The sequence below is a fragment of the Fusarium solani genome (assembly GCF_023522795.1).
Source record: "Fusarium solani strain SB1 chromosome Unknown bctg00000016, whole genome shotgun sequence".
In the NCBI taxonomy this organism is placed as follows: domain Eukaryota; kingdom Fungi; phylum Ascomycota; class Sordariomycetes; order Hypocreales; family Nectriaceae; genus Fusarium; species Fusarium solani.
Window position 1 is genome coordinate 936080 of NW_027072142.1, and position 18501 is coordinate 954580.

Consider the following 18501-nt stretch of genomic DNA (forward strand, 5'->3'; position numbering starts at 1 on the left):
TATTCCCTTGGTAGTTTGGGTGTCGCATACCACCACTAGGTTCGTGCGACTGGATATGAAACGCGGCCCGTACTTTGGGGTTGTGTATCCGGTTTCACATCCAACTTGTCGCATCAAGGATTCCAATCCTAACGACATGAGCTTAAATAGCTCTGCCCGAACACATGGCTGTTCAATTTCTTTTGTTCTTTAGATAATTCTCATCAATTGACTGATGCCGTCAGTGATCCCTGTGGAGCCAGTTGTCTGACAGTTATGAGCCCGGTAGCAGCTTAGGCGCTCATCATAGCTGATTCCGACCGTTGCGCAAGATCACTTGCACGACGCCTATCACCACACATCACATAACGGATCCGAGTCCTGCCACAAACCTCAGCCTGCCTGTTGAATCTTTCATGCTGCCCAGCACCAAGCCTTTCCAAGGATGACAGCCAAGTCCGATGTTACACTCTCCAGACCATCCGAATGGACTTCCTGGTACGACGATTTCGTCTCAAGGGCTGAGACTTCCAAGATCTTCGACTTTGTCGATATCGATAAGGATGCTCCGATCCTAGAAGAGCCAAAGGAGCCCATTTCCTCCGAAGAAATGCTTGAGCTACTCAACAAGGCTGCTTACGAGGCTTGGACACACGCAAACCAGCAGAACGCTGCGGCCGCCGGACCGAGACCAGAGCCAGCCACGGACCTGACAGATGGTCAGTGGATCCGACTCACTCGTCTCCAGTCAGAATACAAGGTCAAACTTGCGACCTTCGCCAATCGGCAACGTGCCTATGCTGAACTCGCTGTTTGGGTCCGATCAACCGTCGACAAGACCTATCTTGGCAACACGACTTCTAAGTCTGATCTTCGCACTATTGTCCGTGACCTGAAATCAAGCCTTGCACCCTCTGAGGACGAACAAAAGGAGGAAGCACGCTTAAGATACCGTCAGGTCCTGGCCCAGACCAAGAGGGTCAAGCCGGAGGACTGGCTCGTGGCTTGGAATAAGGCCAAGTTAGAAGGCGAGAGACATAAGATCGCTGAGCTTGAAGGACAGTCTGCCCTCAATGATTTCCTCACTGCTCTCTCTGCCTTTGATGCCACTTGGGCAAGCCAGCAGAAGGTTCAGATCATGAACAACAAGAAGTTCGGCCTCAAGATGGATGTTACGCTGCGCGCATTGGGGGAACTGTTCCACGAACACGTTCGAAGCACCAGAATGACCAGCAAGATGGCCGATAGCGTGTTTGCCGTCTCTGAAGCAACCCAAAGCCACTGTCCGTGCGGACTGCCGTCCTCCAAACATCGATGGAAGCCCGTTGATTGCGCTGCTGTGCAGATCGCAATCAATGGCGAATCCAAGGACGGAAGGCGAGCCAACTCCAGCCGCGTCAAGACCTGCAAGGAGGCTCTGAAGCAAGCCAAGTGGAAGAGCCTTATGGACACAGTCAAAGGCTCAGCGCCCACCACGAGGACGGACCAACTGGAGGAAACCGGAAGCACCAACACAAACCCACGCAAACACGGCGACTTTGCTGGCTTGACCATCGATACCAACGGCCTCCCCAGTGGAACTACCGACGCAGTCTTCGCAGCTTTGCGAGAGAAGCATCCTCTTTACAATTCGACGATCTATGACGGTGGAGCAACTACCCATATTGTCAATGACAAGAGTCTGCTGACCGAAATCCGCGAGGCTGGGGAAACCGACTACGTCATGATCGGCGAAGGCTCTTTGAAGGTCGAGGCACGAGGCACCCGAAGGATGGAAAACGTGCTGGATGGCGAAGACGGAAGAAATACACGCGCTCTTGTCCTCCTTGATGTTGCGTATGTGCCCAGATTCCACACGAACATCGTCAGCGCGAAAAGGCTTGCAAGGAAGGGATTATGGCATTGTGGGTTCGATAACACGCTCCGAATGGGCACCTATGAGGACAACGACATCCTTTGCCGACTCACAGACCACTATGACCTCGACGTAGTCGAATACAAGCCAGTTTCCCGCTCTTACTTTAAGCTTCCGCAATCACTGATCTCCGTGTTCAACGCCTTCCAAGATGTATTCTCCTCCTTCCAAGCGAACAAACCGAGACGACAGAGAATGGCGATTTCAAGGGTTCCGCCTCCACCGCGGTCGGATTCTTCCGAAATATGGCATCTTCGCTCTTGCCACGCAGGGCCGCAAGCACTTGAACAACTTGTCTTACAGACCAAGGGAGTCCGGATCAAGGGTCCGACTACTGTTCAATGCACGGCCTGCGGCACAGGCAAGGCGACCGAGATTATCTCCCGCAGGGAATCGTCAGACCGGTCAAGACAACCGTTTTACCGGATCTTCATCGATATCTTCGAGTTCCCTGTGGCATTCAATGGACACCGCTACGTTCTGCTAATCACAGACGAGTTCAGCGGCATGATGTTCTCCTGGTCCTTGGCTTCAAAGACGGAAGTCAGCAAGATCATCAAGGACTTTGAGGCCCGAGTCAAGCGACACACGGGTGCATCGATCTGCAAGATCAGAATCGACAACGAAAGGACCATCATTAATCTACCTTTTCAAAGGGACTCCGAGTTTCAGATCTGGGCCACAGAGGTAGGAATAGAGATTGAACTCCCACCGTCGCACACCAAAGAGCCGACTGGTGGAGCGGAACGACCTGGTGGAATCAATCAGCTACGGATGCGGTGTATGATTGGGCGTCTTCCGCAAGATCTCTGGCCAGAATTCTACCGTGCAGCCACTTGGATACACAACATCCTTCCTAGCCGAAGGGACAAGTGGATGTCACCCAAGGAGAAAATGGACCGCTGGTTTCACCAGCACTTTCGATGGTATAGACCGCCAAATGTCGATTTCGATGCAACAAAGGACTTCCGACCAGACTGGCGAGGGATTTATGCGTATGGATCCAAAGCATATCCCTTAAACAGCCGCTATAAGGCCGGGAAAGACATCAATCAATTCAAGCTTGGCCCACGAGCACACGTTGGATATCTCGTTGGCTACCATGCCAGCAATATCTATCGTATTTGGGTCCCCAAGCTCAATCAGGTTATCCTGTCCCGAGACGTACGATTCAATGAGGGGGAATTCTTTGATCCAGAGCAAGAGGAACAGCTCGAGACGGAAGCGGTCGTGGAATACAGGCCAACACCGCAGGCATTGGAGCCACTTCCTCAGCGAGACTGGGACACGATCTTGGACGAATTTCTCTATGAGTTCGATGACCACATCTTGGGTTTCAGCCCAGACGGTTCGAACTCGGGGGTGGAAGACGCTAGAGGAACCACTTCAGGTACTGCAGACAGCACGTCACAACCTGTACAGCCTCTATCGCAAAGACTTCTCACACCTCTGGGCGAACCACCAATTCTTCCGACGCCGGACCCAACACCACAGCTGGACAGTAGGGACGCCTCACCAGCTTCCGGGTCAACCGGCTCGAACACCTCAACACCAGACCCGCCGTTGCCAGCAGACCCGAGCTCACCTGCACAACGGTCTGAGGCTGGTCCAGACAGTGATCTTGACGAATATCATGACACCACGACACGAAGATCTGCTGCGCCACCACCGGATAGCCGGTTCGAAGACATCGAGCCAAGTCATGGCATTTCAAGTTCAACCGAGTCACGCGATCTTAGTCCTGAAGGAGTCACCCGGGACATGATCGTAGTTCAACCGCTGAACCCACGCCGGCGACCTTCCTCAGAAGGCAACAGCATGCAACCGGACAAGCAGCCGTCAGGTGACCAAACAACTCCTGAAGCTCGCGGCACCACGCGCACACGCCGCAGCCAAAAGGAACTCTACGGTGACCAACCGACTCGCAAGAGCGACCGGACACCAAAGCCAAATCGGAGGTATGATGATAACGTGCACAGCGTTTTCACTACACAGCTTCCAACCGATCAACATCCGAAGGGAAACCTCGCAACATTTCATAGCGTCTTTCTCGCCGCAGTCTCCAAGACGGCACGAGATCATCGATTTCACCGGGATGAACTTGTACGACTTCCGAAACGATATCAGGATCTAGAAGACCACCCAATGGGCCCAGAATTCAAAGCAGCCATAAGAAAGGAATTACACGATCTCCTCCGACGAGGCACCTGGAGGCTGGTCGAACGCGAAAAGGCTCGTGGACTACCCCTTCCGCTGAAGTGGGTGTTCACCTATAAGTTCGATCAAGATGGCTACCTCCAAAGGTGCAAGGCTCGCATCTGTGTCCGTGGGGATCTCCAAGACGGTGATGGGGGACTGGAAACTTATGCCGCCACGCTCGCAGCAAAGACCTTCAGGATCATGATGGCAACAGCGGCACGATTCGATCTCGAGATTCGACAATTCGACGTTGGCAACGCTTTCCTCTATAGCGACCTCAAGAAGGACCAACCCGTCTACGTTCAGCTTCCTAAGGGATATGTGGAACTTGGTTTCCTAAAGCCAGGGGAAACGTCGACCATGATCGCGGAACTCGACAAGGCCCTCTACGGACTTCGCGAATCTCCATTTCTCTGGTACAACGAGCTGTCTCAGACGCTCAAGAAAGCAGGGATCGATCGTACGGACGAAGAACCTTGCGTCTTCACTGACGGCAAAATCTTGGTCCTTGTCTATGTTGACGATATCCTGATCCTCAGTCCACGGCAAGAAAAGAAGGCAGTAGACGACCTCGTTGAATATCTCCAATCCAAATACAGCCTGCGCGAAGAAGAGTTCAAATGGTATCTTGGCATCCGAGTTATCAGAGATCGGCCAAATCGGAAGATCTATCTCTGCCAAGACGCTTACGTTGAGAAAATCGCACGAAAATTCAAGCTCTGCGATTCAAAACTTCGAGTGCCATCGATCCCGATCACCACGATCCCTCTTGTCAAATATGACGGACAAGCCTCCAAGGAAGAAATCAAGGCGTATCAGGAACGAGTTGGGTCTTTGATGTACATCGCAGTTATGACCAGGCCGGACATAGCGCATGCAGCAGCCCAGCTTGCAAGGTTCTTGACAAACCCATCGCCTGAACACCTTGCTGCAGCCAACCAGTGCATCCGTTACCTCTACACCACGAGATTCCTTGCCATCGTCTATGATGGGATGCACGCAGGAGAGGCTCTTGTGATCGCGAGTGATGCGTCATTTGCAGACGACATCGAGACACGACGCTCGTCGCAGGGATACGTCATGACACTATTCAACGGACCGGTCGTATGGAAGGCTGGTCTCCAAGACACAGTCACGACTTCTACAACCGAAGCAGAAATCTTGAGCCTAGAGAGAACAGTCAAGGAGAGCTACGCCCTAGACCGCCTACTCAGGGACATCTCTCTTGATCTTGGACCTCTAAAGATATACTGCGACAATCTTCAGTCGATCCGACTTGTGGTTGAGGAGAATCAGAGAATTACGACGAAGTTGCGACACGTTGACGTCCAGAACATGTGGCTGAAGCAGGAATTCAAGAAAGGTAGGTTTCTAGTGGCATACCTCAAGACTGATCAGATGCCAGCAGACGGCTTGACGAAAGCTCTATCAAGATCGAAGTTTGAGCACTTTCGATCTATGCTGAATCTGATAGATGTTAAACGGGAGGTGGATTTGGATGACGGTAATTCTATGGCTGGTTGTGATAGCTTCTAGCAGCGTTGACTTGATCATTCAACGCTGGGGGGTGTGTCGCATACCACCACTAGGTTCGTGCGACTGGATATGAAACGCGGCCCGTACTTTGGGGTTGTGTATCCGGTTTCACATCCAACTTGTCGCATCAAGGATTCCAATCCTAACGACATGAGCTTAAATAGCTCTGCCCGAACACATGGCTGTTCAATTTCTTTTGTTCTTTAGATAATTCTCATCAATTGACTGGTGCCGTCAATGATCCCTGTGGAGCCAGTTGTCTGACAATCAGATATCAGATTAATCCCTCACTTACGGAGTCAATTCTGCCTTATTTTTGTGTCGCATATCATCACTAGGTTCGTGCGACTGGATATGAAACGCGGCCCATACCTTGGGGTCGTGTATCCTGTTTCGCATCCAGTTTGTCGTATCAGGACCCCAATCCTGACACGAGCTTAAATAGCTGTGCCCGAACACATGGCTGTTCAATTTCTTTTGTTCTTCAGATAATTCTCATCAATTGACTGGTGCTATCCATCAATGATCCCTGTGGAGCCAATTGTCTGACATTTTGACATTTAAAACAGTCGGACATATCTCGTGATAGTGACGATGGTATTGGAATCGAAAGATCCTAATTTGCAAGCGACGCCAAGGCTCAAACGCGGCCCAAAGCCAAAGCCGCCTTCAGAGCGCAAATCAAAGCCATTTTCCCCGCTTAAGAGGAAAGAGGAAACACACTCTCACGAGAAGAAGGTGCGGGTGCTACTTTTTCTCATCAATCATCGCATTTACGACCCAAATGCAAATAGCCGGGGCTCTCAGCGTGGCCAACTTATTGATGGCTATCGCCAACCATATCTTTCTGAGGCGGCAAAGTGGTTCTTAGTAAAGAAACAGACTATCCACGAGTGGTGGAAGCAGAGGGATAAGATCCTTGGTATTACTCCCAAAGAGACCACTTGGAGGCCAAAGTGGCCGGAGCTTGAAGATGAGTTATTCAGACGCTTTATTCAACGCCGATCAGAGAAGAAAATCGTTACGGTCTCTTGGTTCCGGACCACAGCTAAGCACCTTTTTGGAGAACTCTATCCAGAACACGAGCAGCTTTTCGGATTCTCGAATGGATGGTTCCTAAACTTCAAGAAAAGACACCGCATCGTTAAACGCCGCATCACCAACCAAGCCCAGAAGACCCCTGAGGAATATCGTGCTATTGTCAATAGCTTCTTACGTTTCCTACGCCGAAACACGCAAAGAAGAACGGCTCCATCGCCAGAAGTGCCCCCCAAGTTCCCACCTCGGCCGTACGAGAAGATCCCTGATATCCTTGACTCCCCGCAACGCCGCTTTCATAATAACTGCATCCTCAACGTCGATGAGACTCCAGTACCGTTCGAGTATCTTGATGGTTCAACATATGCGTTATCGGGCGAGAAGACAGTGTCAGGGAAGACCGACAGGAGCGGCTGGAGCAAGAGAAAAGGCACGCTTATTCTCCCAATCTTCGCTGATGGATTTGGCCGGCTAAAACCAAAGCTGATCTTCGAGGGAGCTGAGCCACCAAAGGGGAAGATCCTACACAGAGAGGGGCATCTTTATCATCCAGGAGTCACAGTTGAGTTCAACCCAACAGCCTACAATAATGAGAAGCTGTTCCTGAAGTGGTTGAACGAGGAGGTTATCCCCTGCAAAAGGCCATACAGGGAATTCATGCTTGTTATGGATGTGGCTAGCTTTCATAAGACTGACAACGTCACAATGCTATTAGGCCAGTCAAAGATTCTCCCGGCTATGATCCCTCCCGGCTGTACAAGTCTTCTTCAGCCTCTCGACGTATCAATCAACAAGCCATTTAAGCAGTGGTTACAGCAATTTGCAGATGAATGGATAGCTGAGAGAGACAACGACCCGGTCCGCAGTTCCAAACCGTGGACTGCCACTGAGAAACGAGTCATGACAACACACATCGTGGCCAAGGCGTGGGAACAGCTCCAGGAACGGCCTGAGATGGTTGAGAAGGCGTTTTATAGTTGCGGAATCGGCCTACGGCCCGATGGAAGCGAGGAGAATTTGATCAGCATTAAAGACATTAGGAAGGAAGAGATTGACTTCACCAACTGGGAAACTGCATCAAATCCCGCCGAGGGAGAGCATCAACACCAAGAGGTCGCTGGTGTGTACGATGGAGAGGAACTAGGGCTTCCAGAAGCCGACCTCATCGAGTTACTGACGTCTCTTTCTACAGAGGAATTAGCGCGAATGGCCTATGAGAGGGGACTAACTGTCGATCACAAAAGGAATGACATCAGGGAGGAACTTATACGTCGGCTTGTGGATATATCTACATCTTCTCAAGGCGAAGAACCCTTAGAAACAGAGGTATCATTGTCGCTGGGGACTCCCATGCCGGATTAGTAATACAGTCTGACCAATGGAAGACCACACACAGACGATATCAATGAAGCCGGCTGTGTTGAGAGGCATGCTGAAGAGGCGTTTTTTGTAGGCTGTTGAGGCGTTGTTTTATGAGCTTTGAACAGAGGGATTGAAGTCGGATGATGCCAAGTACGCCTTTCCTAATTAGGTAAGGTGAGCGAGGAACTTAGCGTAGTTCCGCTTTGCCAAGCGTCCGAATTTTTCTCGAGTTTCTACGGTAGTGTTGCAAGCGGCCTGTTAGCAGTAGTGTGGCGCAAAGACGAGTGAGCGCTGCAAACTTGCCCCCCGCAAGAGCCACGTTCTTAATTTCTCTCGCCATTTTGTTCTGAACCGAAGTGAAGTGATGATGCGTGCTTGATGTGTTGCCTGAAGAAACTCAGCTGGTGTTGGGGCGAGATCGGGTCACAGCTTGAATAGTCCGTAACGGACATTGTCAGTGTCCGAGTAACGAGCATGCCACTCGTCATAATGAACACTGCCGGTGGACCCACCCATATCCGAGGATCCACTGCAAGTCCCGTTGCGGCCCCATCGGGAGATACCCCTCACTGCCAGATCGTCATGGGGTGGATTGGAGATGCAAATAAGGGATGTCTCAGTAAAGAGATCATTTTTCTATCCGAGACAACGCAGTCTTTATCCAACCTGTCAGAGTGACATTATAAAGGCAAGAGAGTCTGCGGTTCGTATGCGGCTTCCCGGTGACAGAAGAAGAGCTCATAGCTGATGTTGCCAGTCCAAATATTGCCATTCTCCATACCTATCAGTTCTTATCCTTGTCAACTCACAATATGCTGGCCGATGTTATTGGGCTCAAGTTGCAGGAGCTGTATCCCTTCAACTGTGATAAGCCTCCCGGATGTAACTCGCCCCACATAACTCTGTCCTATGACTAGTACATCAGAGAAACCTCGCGACGCGTCATCAATCATTATCAACGCGAAGTCGCACTTTGTATCAAGAAGAATTGCTGGGACAAAGACCGCAGGCTAATTTACGTTAGCATAGAGGTATCTTTTATGCTCACATTTTAATTGGTCAGACACCCCTGTAGTGACCTGGCGGGAGGCTTATCACAGTTGAAGGGATAGCAGCCGCAGCTTATCCGAGCTTAACAGCCTTCTTCTTCTTGGGCAAATCTGCTACACCATCGTCTGGCTGTTCCATGAATTCTTCCTATCCAGTCTGCGAAAGGTCCCCGGACCCTTTCTCGCGAGGCTAACAAGGTTCTGGGAAGTCCGCAAGGTTACCACCGGGGACATCCACGACGTCATGATTGATCTACATGAAAGACACGGTAACCCTTCCCCCGTCAACAAGGAGCTTGGGCAGCTGCAGGTAGCCGCGCCCCAGGGCCACAGTTGAAACCGGTACTAAATCGATTTCTGACCAGGCCCGATTGTGCGAATAGCGCCTAATCGCTACGACTTTAATACCCCGGAAGCCGTCAAGATCATCTATCGCATAGGCAACGCTTTTCACAAGTCACACTTTTACGATCCTTTTGGATCGCCGCAATTTAAAAACCTACTCAACGAACTGGATAATAGCCGTCATGCTGCCATGCGGAGACAGGTCGCATCGCTCTATACTATGTCGGCTCTGATGTCATATGAAAGTGCCGTGGATAGCCAGACACTCATCCTCAGGGAGAAGCTTCTTAAATTCTGCGATCAAGGGGAGGTCATTGATGTGCACCAGTTCCTCCAATTCTATGCATTTGATGTGATTGGAGCTATTACGGTAAGCCATCCCATCTTTTCACATCGACAATTCGTCTCTTCACAAGCTTGTGTCCTTGTGCTGAAACTGGCCTGGGCGCCGCTAGGTCGGTGAGTCAATGAGTATGATGGAATCGAATACCGATATACACGGTGCCTGCCGAGACCTTGATGCCATTTGGCGGTATGCGGCCGTTGTGGGACTTCTGCCCAGCCCGCATCCTTGGATCGTCCGGATTTCCAGCCTTCTACGCTTGCCGGGAGTGTCGGACGGCCTGGACTCGTTCGTGGATGCGCAGATGCGTCGGTACAAGGAAAAGCAAGCATCACCTGGCTCCAGCACAAACGACAACGCTACCTTTCTTGGCGCGATGCTCGACCTAGAAAGGCAGGGTAAGGCGACCGAAGTCGAGACTCGGCTCTGTCTATCTATGAACATTGGTGCGGGCTCCGATACTACAGCCATTAGCCTCAACTCCATCATATACTACCTATATACTAACCCGCATACGTTACGTCGTCTCCGCGAGGAGCTCGAGAGCGCTACCAAGGAGGGAAGGTTATCGGACCCCATTAGGTTCCAAGAAGCCCAGGAACTACCTTACTTGCAAGCAATTATCAAGGAAGCGCTCCGGCTTCATCCAGGAGTGGGCACGCAGTTAACACGTATCGTGCCAAAAGGTGGTGTGACCATTGAAGGCCAGTACTTCCCTGAAGGAGTAAGTTCAAGCTCAGGACCCGTTGATCCGTACGACAGTTTGACTAACCCGAGCAGGTTGAGGTGGGCGTCAACGGGTACGCTCTGTATCACAATCAAGATGTCTTTGGCAAGGACGCGAGCTCGTTTCGACCCGAGCGTTGGCTGGAGTCTGAGAGCGATGGCCTCAGGATTGCAGGGTCCTTTGCGGTATGTCGATAGCGCTTGTTGTTCAACTTTCCCGACTTGGGATGTGATGCAAAGAAGTTGACTGACATTCTCCCCTTCTCTTGTAGTTCGGAGCTGGCCCACGATCTTGCATAGGCAAGAACATCAGTATCTTGGAAATGTCCAAAGCGATACCCCAAATAGTCCAGCATTTCGACATTGAGCTTGAGCCAAGAGACAAGCCGTGGGACAACGAGTGCTGGTGGTTTGTCAAGCCCCAGTACAAGGCTCGTATCAGACATAGGATTCTGTGAAAGGGGACAAATGCAGTTCAGTCGCCGTCAGCGTGTTTGGCGCAGACATGACGAAGGATCTTGCGGCTGTAAATGACATAACAACTAGGAACAAGTTCTTCTTATGTAGTCCCTTAGAGTATGTCTCATGGACACTTGTTGGATTTAACGCTACCCGAGTATCAGAATGGGCAGGCCGTCATTAATCATTGCATATCAGCACCGATACTGAAGCATTTATTAGTGCGTACCTAACTCAATCTTGATATCTAACTCTTTACATTGCCGACTACGTACTCCTCGTATTTCTCTTTACTTACCTTGATAAGTCACTTGAAGTAATCAGCTAACCCGGCGGTACATATCCAAGAAACGAAACCCGAACTGGGCATTAGTAGTAAGAATTCTCAGCAGCTAAATAATATTACCGGCTGAAAGCATTGCATTGCAATCCTTTTCGTCGACTCTTCAATATGCGGCACGCCTCAGCTTAGATTTCATGATCTCGGAGAGGGCTGGAGATCGGGCATGTCCACTGTTTCTATTTTGTTCTTTGTTATACTTGAAGCCCGGCCCTTGATAGGATAACTGAGCCAGAAGACCGCTTATTCCTTTGTGCGTTCCCACGCGCCGTTATAAATTATCCGGTTATCCACATGAATGGTCTCTGTGCTCGCTAGACCGGGACGGTTTGTTCTTGCTTGGTCTCTTTTGTAAGCTCTTTTGATATATCGTTTAAAGCATCCTATATCCTGAGTTTGTGTTGGGATGTGGCAACTCTGTCTACCCTAGATACTACGACTTTGACAACCGTCTCATCCCATTCATGCACACTGTTGGCCTGCAACGAAAAGATCTAGCAGACAAAGTCTGCAAAGTGGCAATTCATCCTCTTCTTCGAAAGCACATCGACGGAAAACATATCAGGCATTCCTTGTTAGAATCAGCGGCTGTTCTCGATGTCGATCTCGTCAAGGCTTGGAAACGGCGGGCAGATGAGGCTCCAGAGGCTGAGCGGGAATATTGGAGTGGCTCTTACGGAGAACTGCTACAGACCTTCTTCGCACCGGAGATGGATGGCACAACTTCTCAGCGCGAGAGACATATGCAAGACCCCCAGACGCTTTGGGGATTCCAGTTGCTGGATGCCGAACTCATCGCCACGCTCATTGCTCTTCTGTCCACCATGGACTATTTCAGCCTTTGATAAGAGCCTAACTCACCTATACAGTTTTGTTTATCTCCAATCCGGGCTCTCTGAGTCAGAAATTTGCCAAGGTTGAACACTCTCGATACAGAACCCCATCGAGATACTGTCGTGACTTTGGTAGGTAGCTTTGGAACACTGAACATCCACTCCATTTCGTTGTCGAACTCGCACCAGACGAGCCAGTTGCCCAATCTTGCTACACTCTGTATCGCTGACGTGGTTTATAAGAAGGAGGAACTCGAAAGTTTACTGACCTAGTGCACTGGGAACCCCCTCATACATTCAAGTATGAAGCACGTTGGCGCGATATCTCGTTTGCTTTCAAGAAAGCGGCCGGCGACTTATACGAAGCTCCTCATTTCGGCGCTGCAGATGCTACTAGGGGCGTTGGAGCATTACCGAGCAACACTCGAGACGTTCCATCTGGACATGTGGCTGTCTCCAACTTTGCTCCGACCGGCTTTGATGTATAACGAAGTGTGCCACGCCGCCAACTTTACTCTCAGCGACTATAAGTGCTTACAGGAGACCTTTCTAGGCACATACGGAAACATTCGTGGCCCGAATGCACGATGATCTCTCTCAGGTTGAAGGCACTCAGACGAGTATCTCTGCAAGGATGCCTTCGTCTCTCGTGTCACTGCACCTAGCCAAGGACATTGGCACGAGAGTTCAAGACTGCCAAGATGGTCTGATTGGGCTGGCAAAGGAGAAGGATCATCGGCCAGGATTGTTTCCTCATCTAAGACAAGTTGGGATCGACTCGGAATAGCAGCTGGATGAGGTAGTCAGTCAGATTATAGCTGGAGCCAGCATCAACGTTGTGTACGAGAGCTAGCCCAATAGGAAAGACAGGACAGCCAGGTAGATGCAGGCGAAGGAATGATAGAGAGCAGAGTGTTGAACTAGATGCACAGAATAACGCACCATCGCGGATTGAATGCAATATGAGGACTAACCTCAATGCTCTTAGATTCCGCCGGCGCGGGCTATTCCGAACCGAGGCGGATTGAATGCTGAGGACTAACCTCTTTCCGCTCGGCCGGCGCGGGCTTAACCGAGGCGGCTGCTTTCCGCTGAGTCAGTGTATTTGTGCCGGGCTTCCCCGCCTGGCCTCTGCCATGGCCGTGACAGTCTAACTCTATCCCAATTTCCCAACCTCCTCCCCTTAAATCGCTCAAAGTCACGAGACTCACCCATTGTAGAGGAGGCAACAGTTGCGAAATACATCCCAACTACTAATACTCCGTACTGTCCCAGAGTCATGGCCCAGATGGACTCCGATGTGGCCGCTTTGCATAACCCGTCGGAGGCCTTGAGGAGAAAACGCGAGCGGGACAAGCAGAACCAGCGAAAAAAGCGACACCGTGATCAGGAATACATCCAGACGCTTTTAGCCCGTATCGCCCATCTTGAACAAGAGATCGGGAGATCTGAAGCACATCACCGGGCTAGAAGTCTCGGTCACCACCATGGCCGGCCACTGCGCGACAGCTTTCCCGAAGGTACTGCTTTCCAGGAAGGCTGTAGCAGTGACACGCAGTCCCCCCAGCGATTGAACGTTGCTGTACAGACGAGAGACGGCCTACATAACAACCTAGGCCACAATTCGGAACAAGACCCTATGACTGATTCGGGATCAGGGACGGCACAATGCACGAATTTTGCAGCTTCGCCACTCTCGGACAACACACGAAGATCTGGCATTCTCGCTACAACTGGTGAAGGGTCCATGAATGAATGCCGGGTTGTCCTCACCACGCAATCGCACCGCAACGGTTGTAGCAAGCCTCAAAACTCAGTCACCAACGCCGTTGTCCCATTGAGGTCATTGGATATGCTACTAGAAACACCACAGTGGCAGAGACTGCCGATAATCAGCTTCTTGCCGCCCCAGGTGCCACAACTGTTGATCCGCAGTGAGTCTTTTGGCGCATTGTTAGCACATGTGCGCGGCAATCCAGACAAACTGTCATCTGCTCCAGAAACACCCAAGGCGGTGGATCTCCTATTCGGCGGATCCAGCAATCTACTTGCGAATGCTGTCTCGGAAGAAGCAGGGCCATATGCACTTTTGCCGCCCGAGAAGTTCGCTATAAGTTGGTTGAGCTACCTTTTCCTAAGGGTATGGCCATCCCAGTACTATTGCATACGTCAGCAAGACCTAGGATAAGAGACATGCTCACGCGACAGACAGTGGCTTGCAACTCCTTCGCCGACAAGCTTCTCCTTAATGCCGGAGTTTTACCGACCCACAGCGAGTCAGCTTCTCGTAGAACATCCAATCTGTATTGACTTGATCCTCTGGCCGTCAATGCGGTCTCGACTGGCAACAAACTGGAAGGATTATGACCTAGAAGCAGTGTTTGGTCTCCTGGGGTGCACATGTCGTCTACGCGGGGTATTTAATGGAAAATTCATCACTAGAGAGGCAGATGGGGAACCACAGGTTGATCAATCTTTCTTGCGGCTCTTTACAAGACAGAGCGGATGGGGCTTGCTGGAGAAGTTCTGGGTCGAATACCCCGAGTTGGTCCAAGACTTAGATCCGGATGTTCTTATCAGGGAGGAGCACTTGTTGCCCATGTGACTCGTAGTCTTAGAGACTCCATTACGCAAATTACAAGATAATGCCATGCAAAAAAGGGTCGCTATCAGAATGCTGGTGACTGGACTCCAAGACGAGCCAACGGATACGAAAGTCTCCAGGGAGCTAGAACGGCCGGTACCAGCCAGGATGGAGCGGGCCAGGTAAATTAGCCCCACGTTGGTGAGTCGCCTCGAAGTTGGGCGAGTCAGCGTTCCTCCACTTCCTGTTCATGTGCCAAAGCCCCTGTAAAAGGGGTGGGCCCATCCCGAGTATCCTTACAGCCCCGCGACCCAATAACCCTGGGTCTTTCTCTGTTTTTCCGCCGACCGGTAAGTCAAGGCTGTAGGCACTGACCCCTTTTACTCCCAGTACCTGGGTGATGTGGTAAAGTAGTTTGCTCCATATACAATTGGGGGCCAAAAGTGTCACCGCGTGCACCTGTAACTCGTACAGGGCCTACCTCATTGCTAGACCATTATTAGATAGGTACTGCGCAGATCTTAGTAGTAAGATGTTGTCATTTATGACATTGTTACCGCAAATTATACAAAGGTATACCTAGATAAATATGATGGGCGGGCTACGGAACGCCAAAGCTGTGTGTCTTTTTGGTAATCACTCCCGATGCGCCGGGTTGAAGGTTGTGGGGCTGCACCAACAATCGTTGACACTTTTGTCTCCCCACGGTAACTCCGTCAATACAGTATACATATAACCCTTGCGGCCCTCCTAAGCACTCAATGGTCTCTCTACCTTGTCCACCGTCCTCATCATGATGCTGAAAGCGCACTTTTCTCTTTATTTGCATAGCTTAGCTGCTTGGAGCTGGCTAGCTCTTGCAGCACCGCTGCTAGAGCACGATTACAAGCCAATAGCATGGACGAGAAACGGCCCAGTCGTGGGAGTTTACCACCGTCCTCAGCAGCAAGAGCACTTTCTGGGGATTCCTTACGCAGAGCCACCGACAGGAGAACGTCGCTTCACTCGACCAGAGCCTTGGGCAAAGAAATGGTCAAAGCCATTCCCTGCTGGGAATTACGGGCCCTTCTGCTACGGCAGAAGCCTGAATCTGACGGGATTCGACGAAAAGGACTTCGTTTATCCCCAGAGCGAGGACTGCTTGACCATCAACGTTGTGCGACCTTTTGGATGTGAAGACCCCTCAGGCTTACCTGTCTTGGTATGGATTTACGGAGGGGGGTTCCAGGAGGGTGGCAGCGGTGATCAGCGTTATAACCAGGGTGGTCATCAATTCAATCTGAGACATCGATTGAACTGTAGCATGGATGTCACGGTCCAGTGTATGGCACTTGCACGCTCGCACGGCTCACTTGTTGATCTTTTGTCCACCAGATGTGCGATTGAATTGAATTGATTGAATTGATGACCACCCTGATTCTCTCCATACAAATTACTACTATGAGCATTGCCCACAACCGCCAGTTAGAAGTCACTATACCGCTAAAATTACCCATGGGTACCCATTTTAATGCCCTACCTAATACCTGCAGGGCCACATTCTATGAATGAATCCAAACTGAGGAAGAAGGTAGGGATAAGACGGGGCCTTTATCGTTCCTTGAGAAGAGGTTAATTGGCTTCTTGGGAAACATTTATCTTTGCAAGCAAGCTAAGCATGATGTTTAATCTACAATTAGAAGGTCTGACCAATCTAGATTACTGTTACGCGGCATTGTGTTGTTTTAAAGTTCCAACATTGTATTTCAAAGGGTGTTCTTTATTGAGGCTGGCTCTGGGCTCCTTGAGAAAAGATAACCACACGATGGAGATCATAACGAATGACCCAAGAATGAGCAAGCTAAAATGATCACGAAGTCGCGAAGAACTCATATTTCTTATCTATAAGCTATTGCAAGAGAATGATAATAGGGGTTTAGTGCGATGGTAGGAATGCGTCTCCATTCATGATTGCACGGTGATGGGGGTTTGACAAGTACACACTGCAAGCGGCTCAGGCCTTTATCCAGCACCCCCATGTAAGCCCACAGTCTCACTCCCAGCTCTCCTTGATATTGAACTGCTCCCAGAGCCCCGAACTATGCCCCAAGGAGACACCATTCAACGTACCGCTGACGTTACCAATGAACCGTTCATACACCTGCCCAATGCTAGTCGCAAGGACCAAGTTGTTCATATGGACCAGCAGCTTTTCTCCCTTCGGCAGAACGATCTCAATGGAGTATCCGGAGGGTGATCCAGTCGATACCACAGGTGGATAGGTTGAGTTGTCTCCAGTTGGACGCACCTTAAGACCCGAGCACTGATGCGTCAACACCTTCCCGGCCTTGGAAACATAAGCAGACACGTATTCGGTTTCGTGGGTGTCAAGCGTGTCAAACCAAACGATGGAGTAATCTCCAAGGCGAGCATGGCCCCAATACCACGAGCCCACACTGTCGTAAAATGGGCGCGAACCCCAGTTCTATTGCAGGTCAGTCAACTGCAGCATGTGAATGCCGGTATACATCGGATGAGATTGACTAACCTTATCGTGGTAGCCGTAGCCCGTGAATGACATGTGGTGATCTCCTATTTGAAATTTGACTTCACCCTCAGCATCGGGCATTGCGTTAGCCCACCCAACTCCAGGCACGACCTCCTCAGAGAGGCCCCGAGTCGCCGGTCCACAGGGGTAGTGTGCAGGAGCAACCTGGATGAGACATCAGCGTCATGGCCATTATCAAGAGCATGGAGTTACAAACCGATTTCAGCTTAATGTAACCTTTGTATCCGAGGCTGGCGTTATTGGCCGCAATCCTATAATGATCCAGAGTTGGGGATCCCTGCCAGCTGAAGCCCGTGCCCTCCCAGGAACCTGAAGAGCCATCGCCGACCGTTCGGACCTGGCTATCCTGGGCTGGGATCATCGACACGAACCTGGTGCCGTTGGGGAAGACGCCAGATACGTGAACAAAGTTCAAGGTGTCCAGCTCAGGAAGAAAGGCGAGGGCCGTTTTCGGAGCGGTGTAAAAGGCAACCGTCAAGGACTGCGAAGCATCCTTGGCGACGACGTCAAAGTACCACCAGTCGAAGGTGGTGCTGTTGATGGGTATAACCTTCGGTCCGTCAAATGGCTTGCCAGATGACATCATCTCAACAGCGCTTTGGCCCTTGGTGACGGTGTCATGCTCAATGTGTAAACTCGAGCCATAGGCGCTGCCAAGCGATCGCGCAGTTGCGAGGCCTACAGCCGCGAGGAAGCAAAGCCTAAGCATGATGAAATAAGAGACAAGATGGTCAGAGAACAGTTGTGATAATGGGCGACGACGATGGTTTCTTAGACTTGAGACAGTTTTGTCTTGAATGACGATGACTTTATATATTCAGCTGTCCTTGGAGCAGCTGGAAACATCCGGAATGCACGGAGTTATGACATTCGATATGCTTACGCGTTTGTAATATCAAGCTTGAACCCTTGCGACATGACACGGCAGATGAGTGTCAGACTTTTCCTACAAACAACTTCAGCTTCGCTGGGAATATCGCACCCTGCACGCGAGTCAGCGGCGAGTCAGCGGCGAGTCACTATGACTCTCCCTGGCCGGACTCCACAAAATTAACTTCCTTCGGATCGGACGGCTGCCAACGTAGCGGTTGGGAGTTGGCTTGCTGGTTGGTAAGTTCGCGAGACCTCGGCAAATATTCCCCACGGTCCACAGGTTCGGTATCGGCATTTGTTATGGAAGCATCGAGGCACCGATCAAACGATAGCACATGTTTAGTGCGTGATTTTACTTATATGCTGTGCCAC

General features: G+C 50.7%; 5 protein-coding genes across 5 annotated transcripts; 4 read left to right on the forward strand and 1 right to left on the reverse strand.

The window, feature by feature from the left end:
• Positions 1–424: 424 nt before the first annotated feature.
• Positions 425–5629, forward strand: MRS44_018647 (uncharacterized protein; the record flags this gene model as incomplete). The annotated part of the gene is made up of 1 exon (XM_065616118.1): positions 425–5629. One exon carries the CDS (start codon positions 425–427, stop codon positions 5627–5629), a length of 5205 nt encoding a protein of 1734 aa, XP_065472190.1.
• Positions 5630–6223: 594 nt separating this feature from the next.
• On the forward strand, positions 6224–8029 carry MRS44_018648 (uncharacterized protein; the record flags this gene model as incomplete). Its single annotated transcript, XM_065616119.1, has 1 exon — positions 6224–8029. The coding sequence occupies one exon, from the start codon at positions 6224–6226 to the stop codon at positions 8027–8029; it is 1806 nt and encodes a 601-aa protein (XP_065472191.1).
• Positions 8030–13403: 5374 nt separating this feature from the next.
• Positions 13404–14312, forward strand: MRS44_018649 (uncharacterized protein; the record flags this gene model as incomplete). Its single annotated transcript, XM_065616120.1, has 1 exon — positions 13404–14312. One exon carries the CDS (start codon positions 13404–13406, stop codon positions 14310–14312), a length of 909 nt encoding a protein of 302 aa, XP_065472192.1.
• A 1189-nt stretch (positions 14313–15501) lies between these two features.
• On the forward strand, positions 15502–16104 carry MRS44_018650 (uncharacterized protein; the record flags this gene model as incomplete). Its single annotated transcript, XM_065616121.1, has 1 exon — positions 15502–16104. One exon carries the CDS (start codon positions 15502–15504, stop codon positions 16102–16104), a length of 603 nt encoding a protein of 200 aa, XP_065472193.1.
• Positions 16105–16740: 636 nt separating this feature from the next.
• On the reverse strand, positions 16741–17965 carry MRS44_018651 (uncharacterized protein; the record flags this gene model as incomplete). The annotated part of the gene is made up of 3 exons (XM_065616122.1): positions 16741–17172; positions 17236–17400; positions 17453–17965. 3 exons carry the CDS (start codon positions 17963–17965, stop codon positions 16741–16743), a joined length of 1110 nt encoding a protein of 369 aa, XP_065472194.1.
• Between the last annotated feature and the right edge of the window lie 536 nt (positions 17966–18501).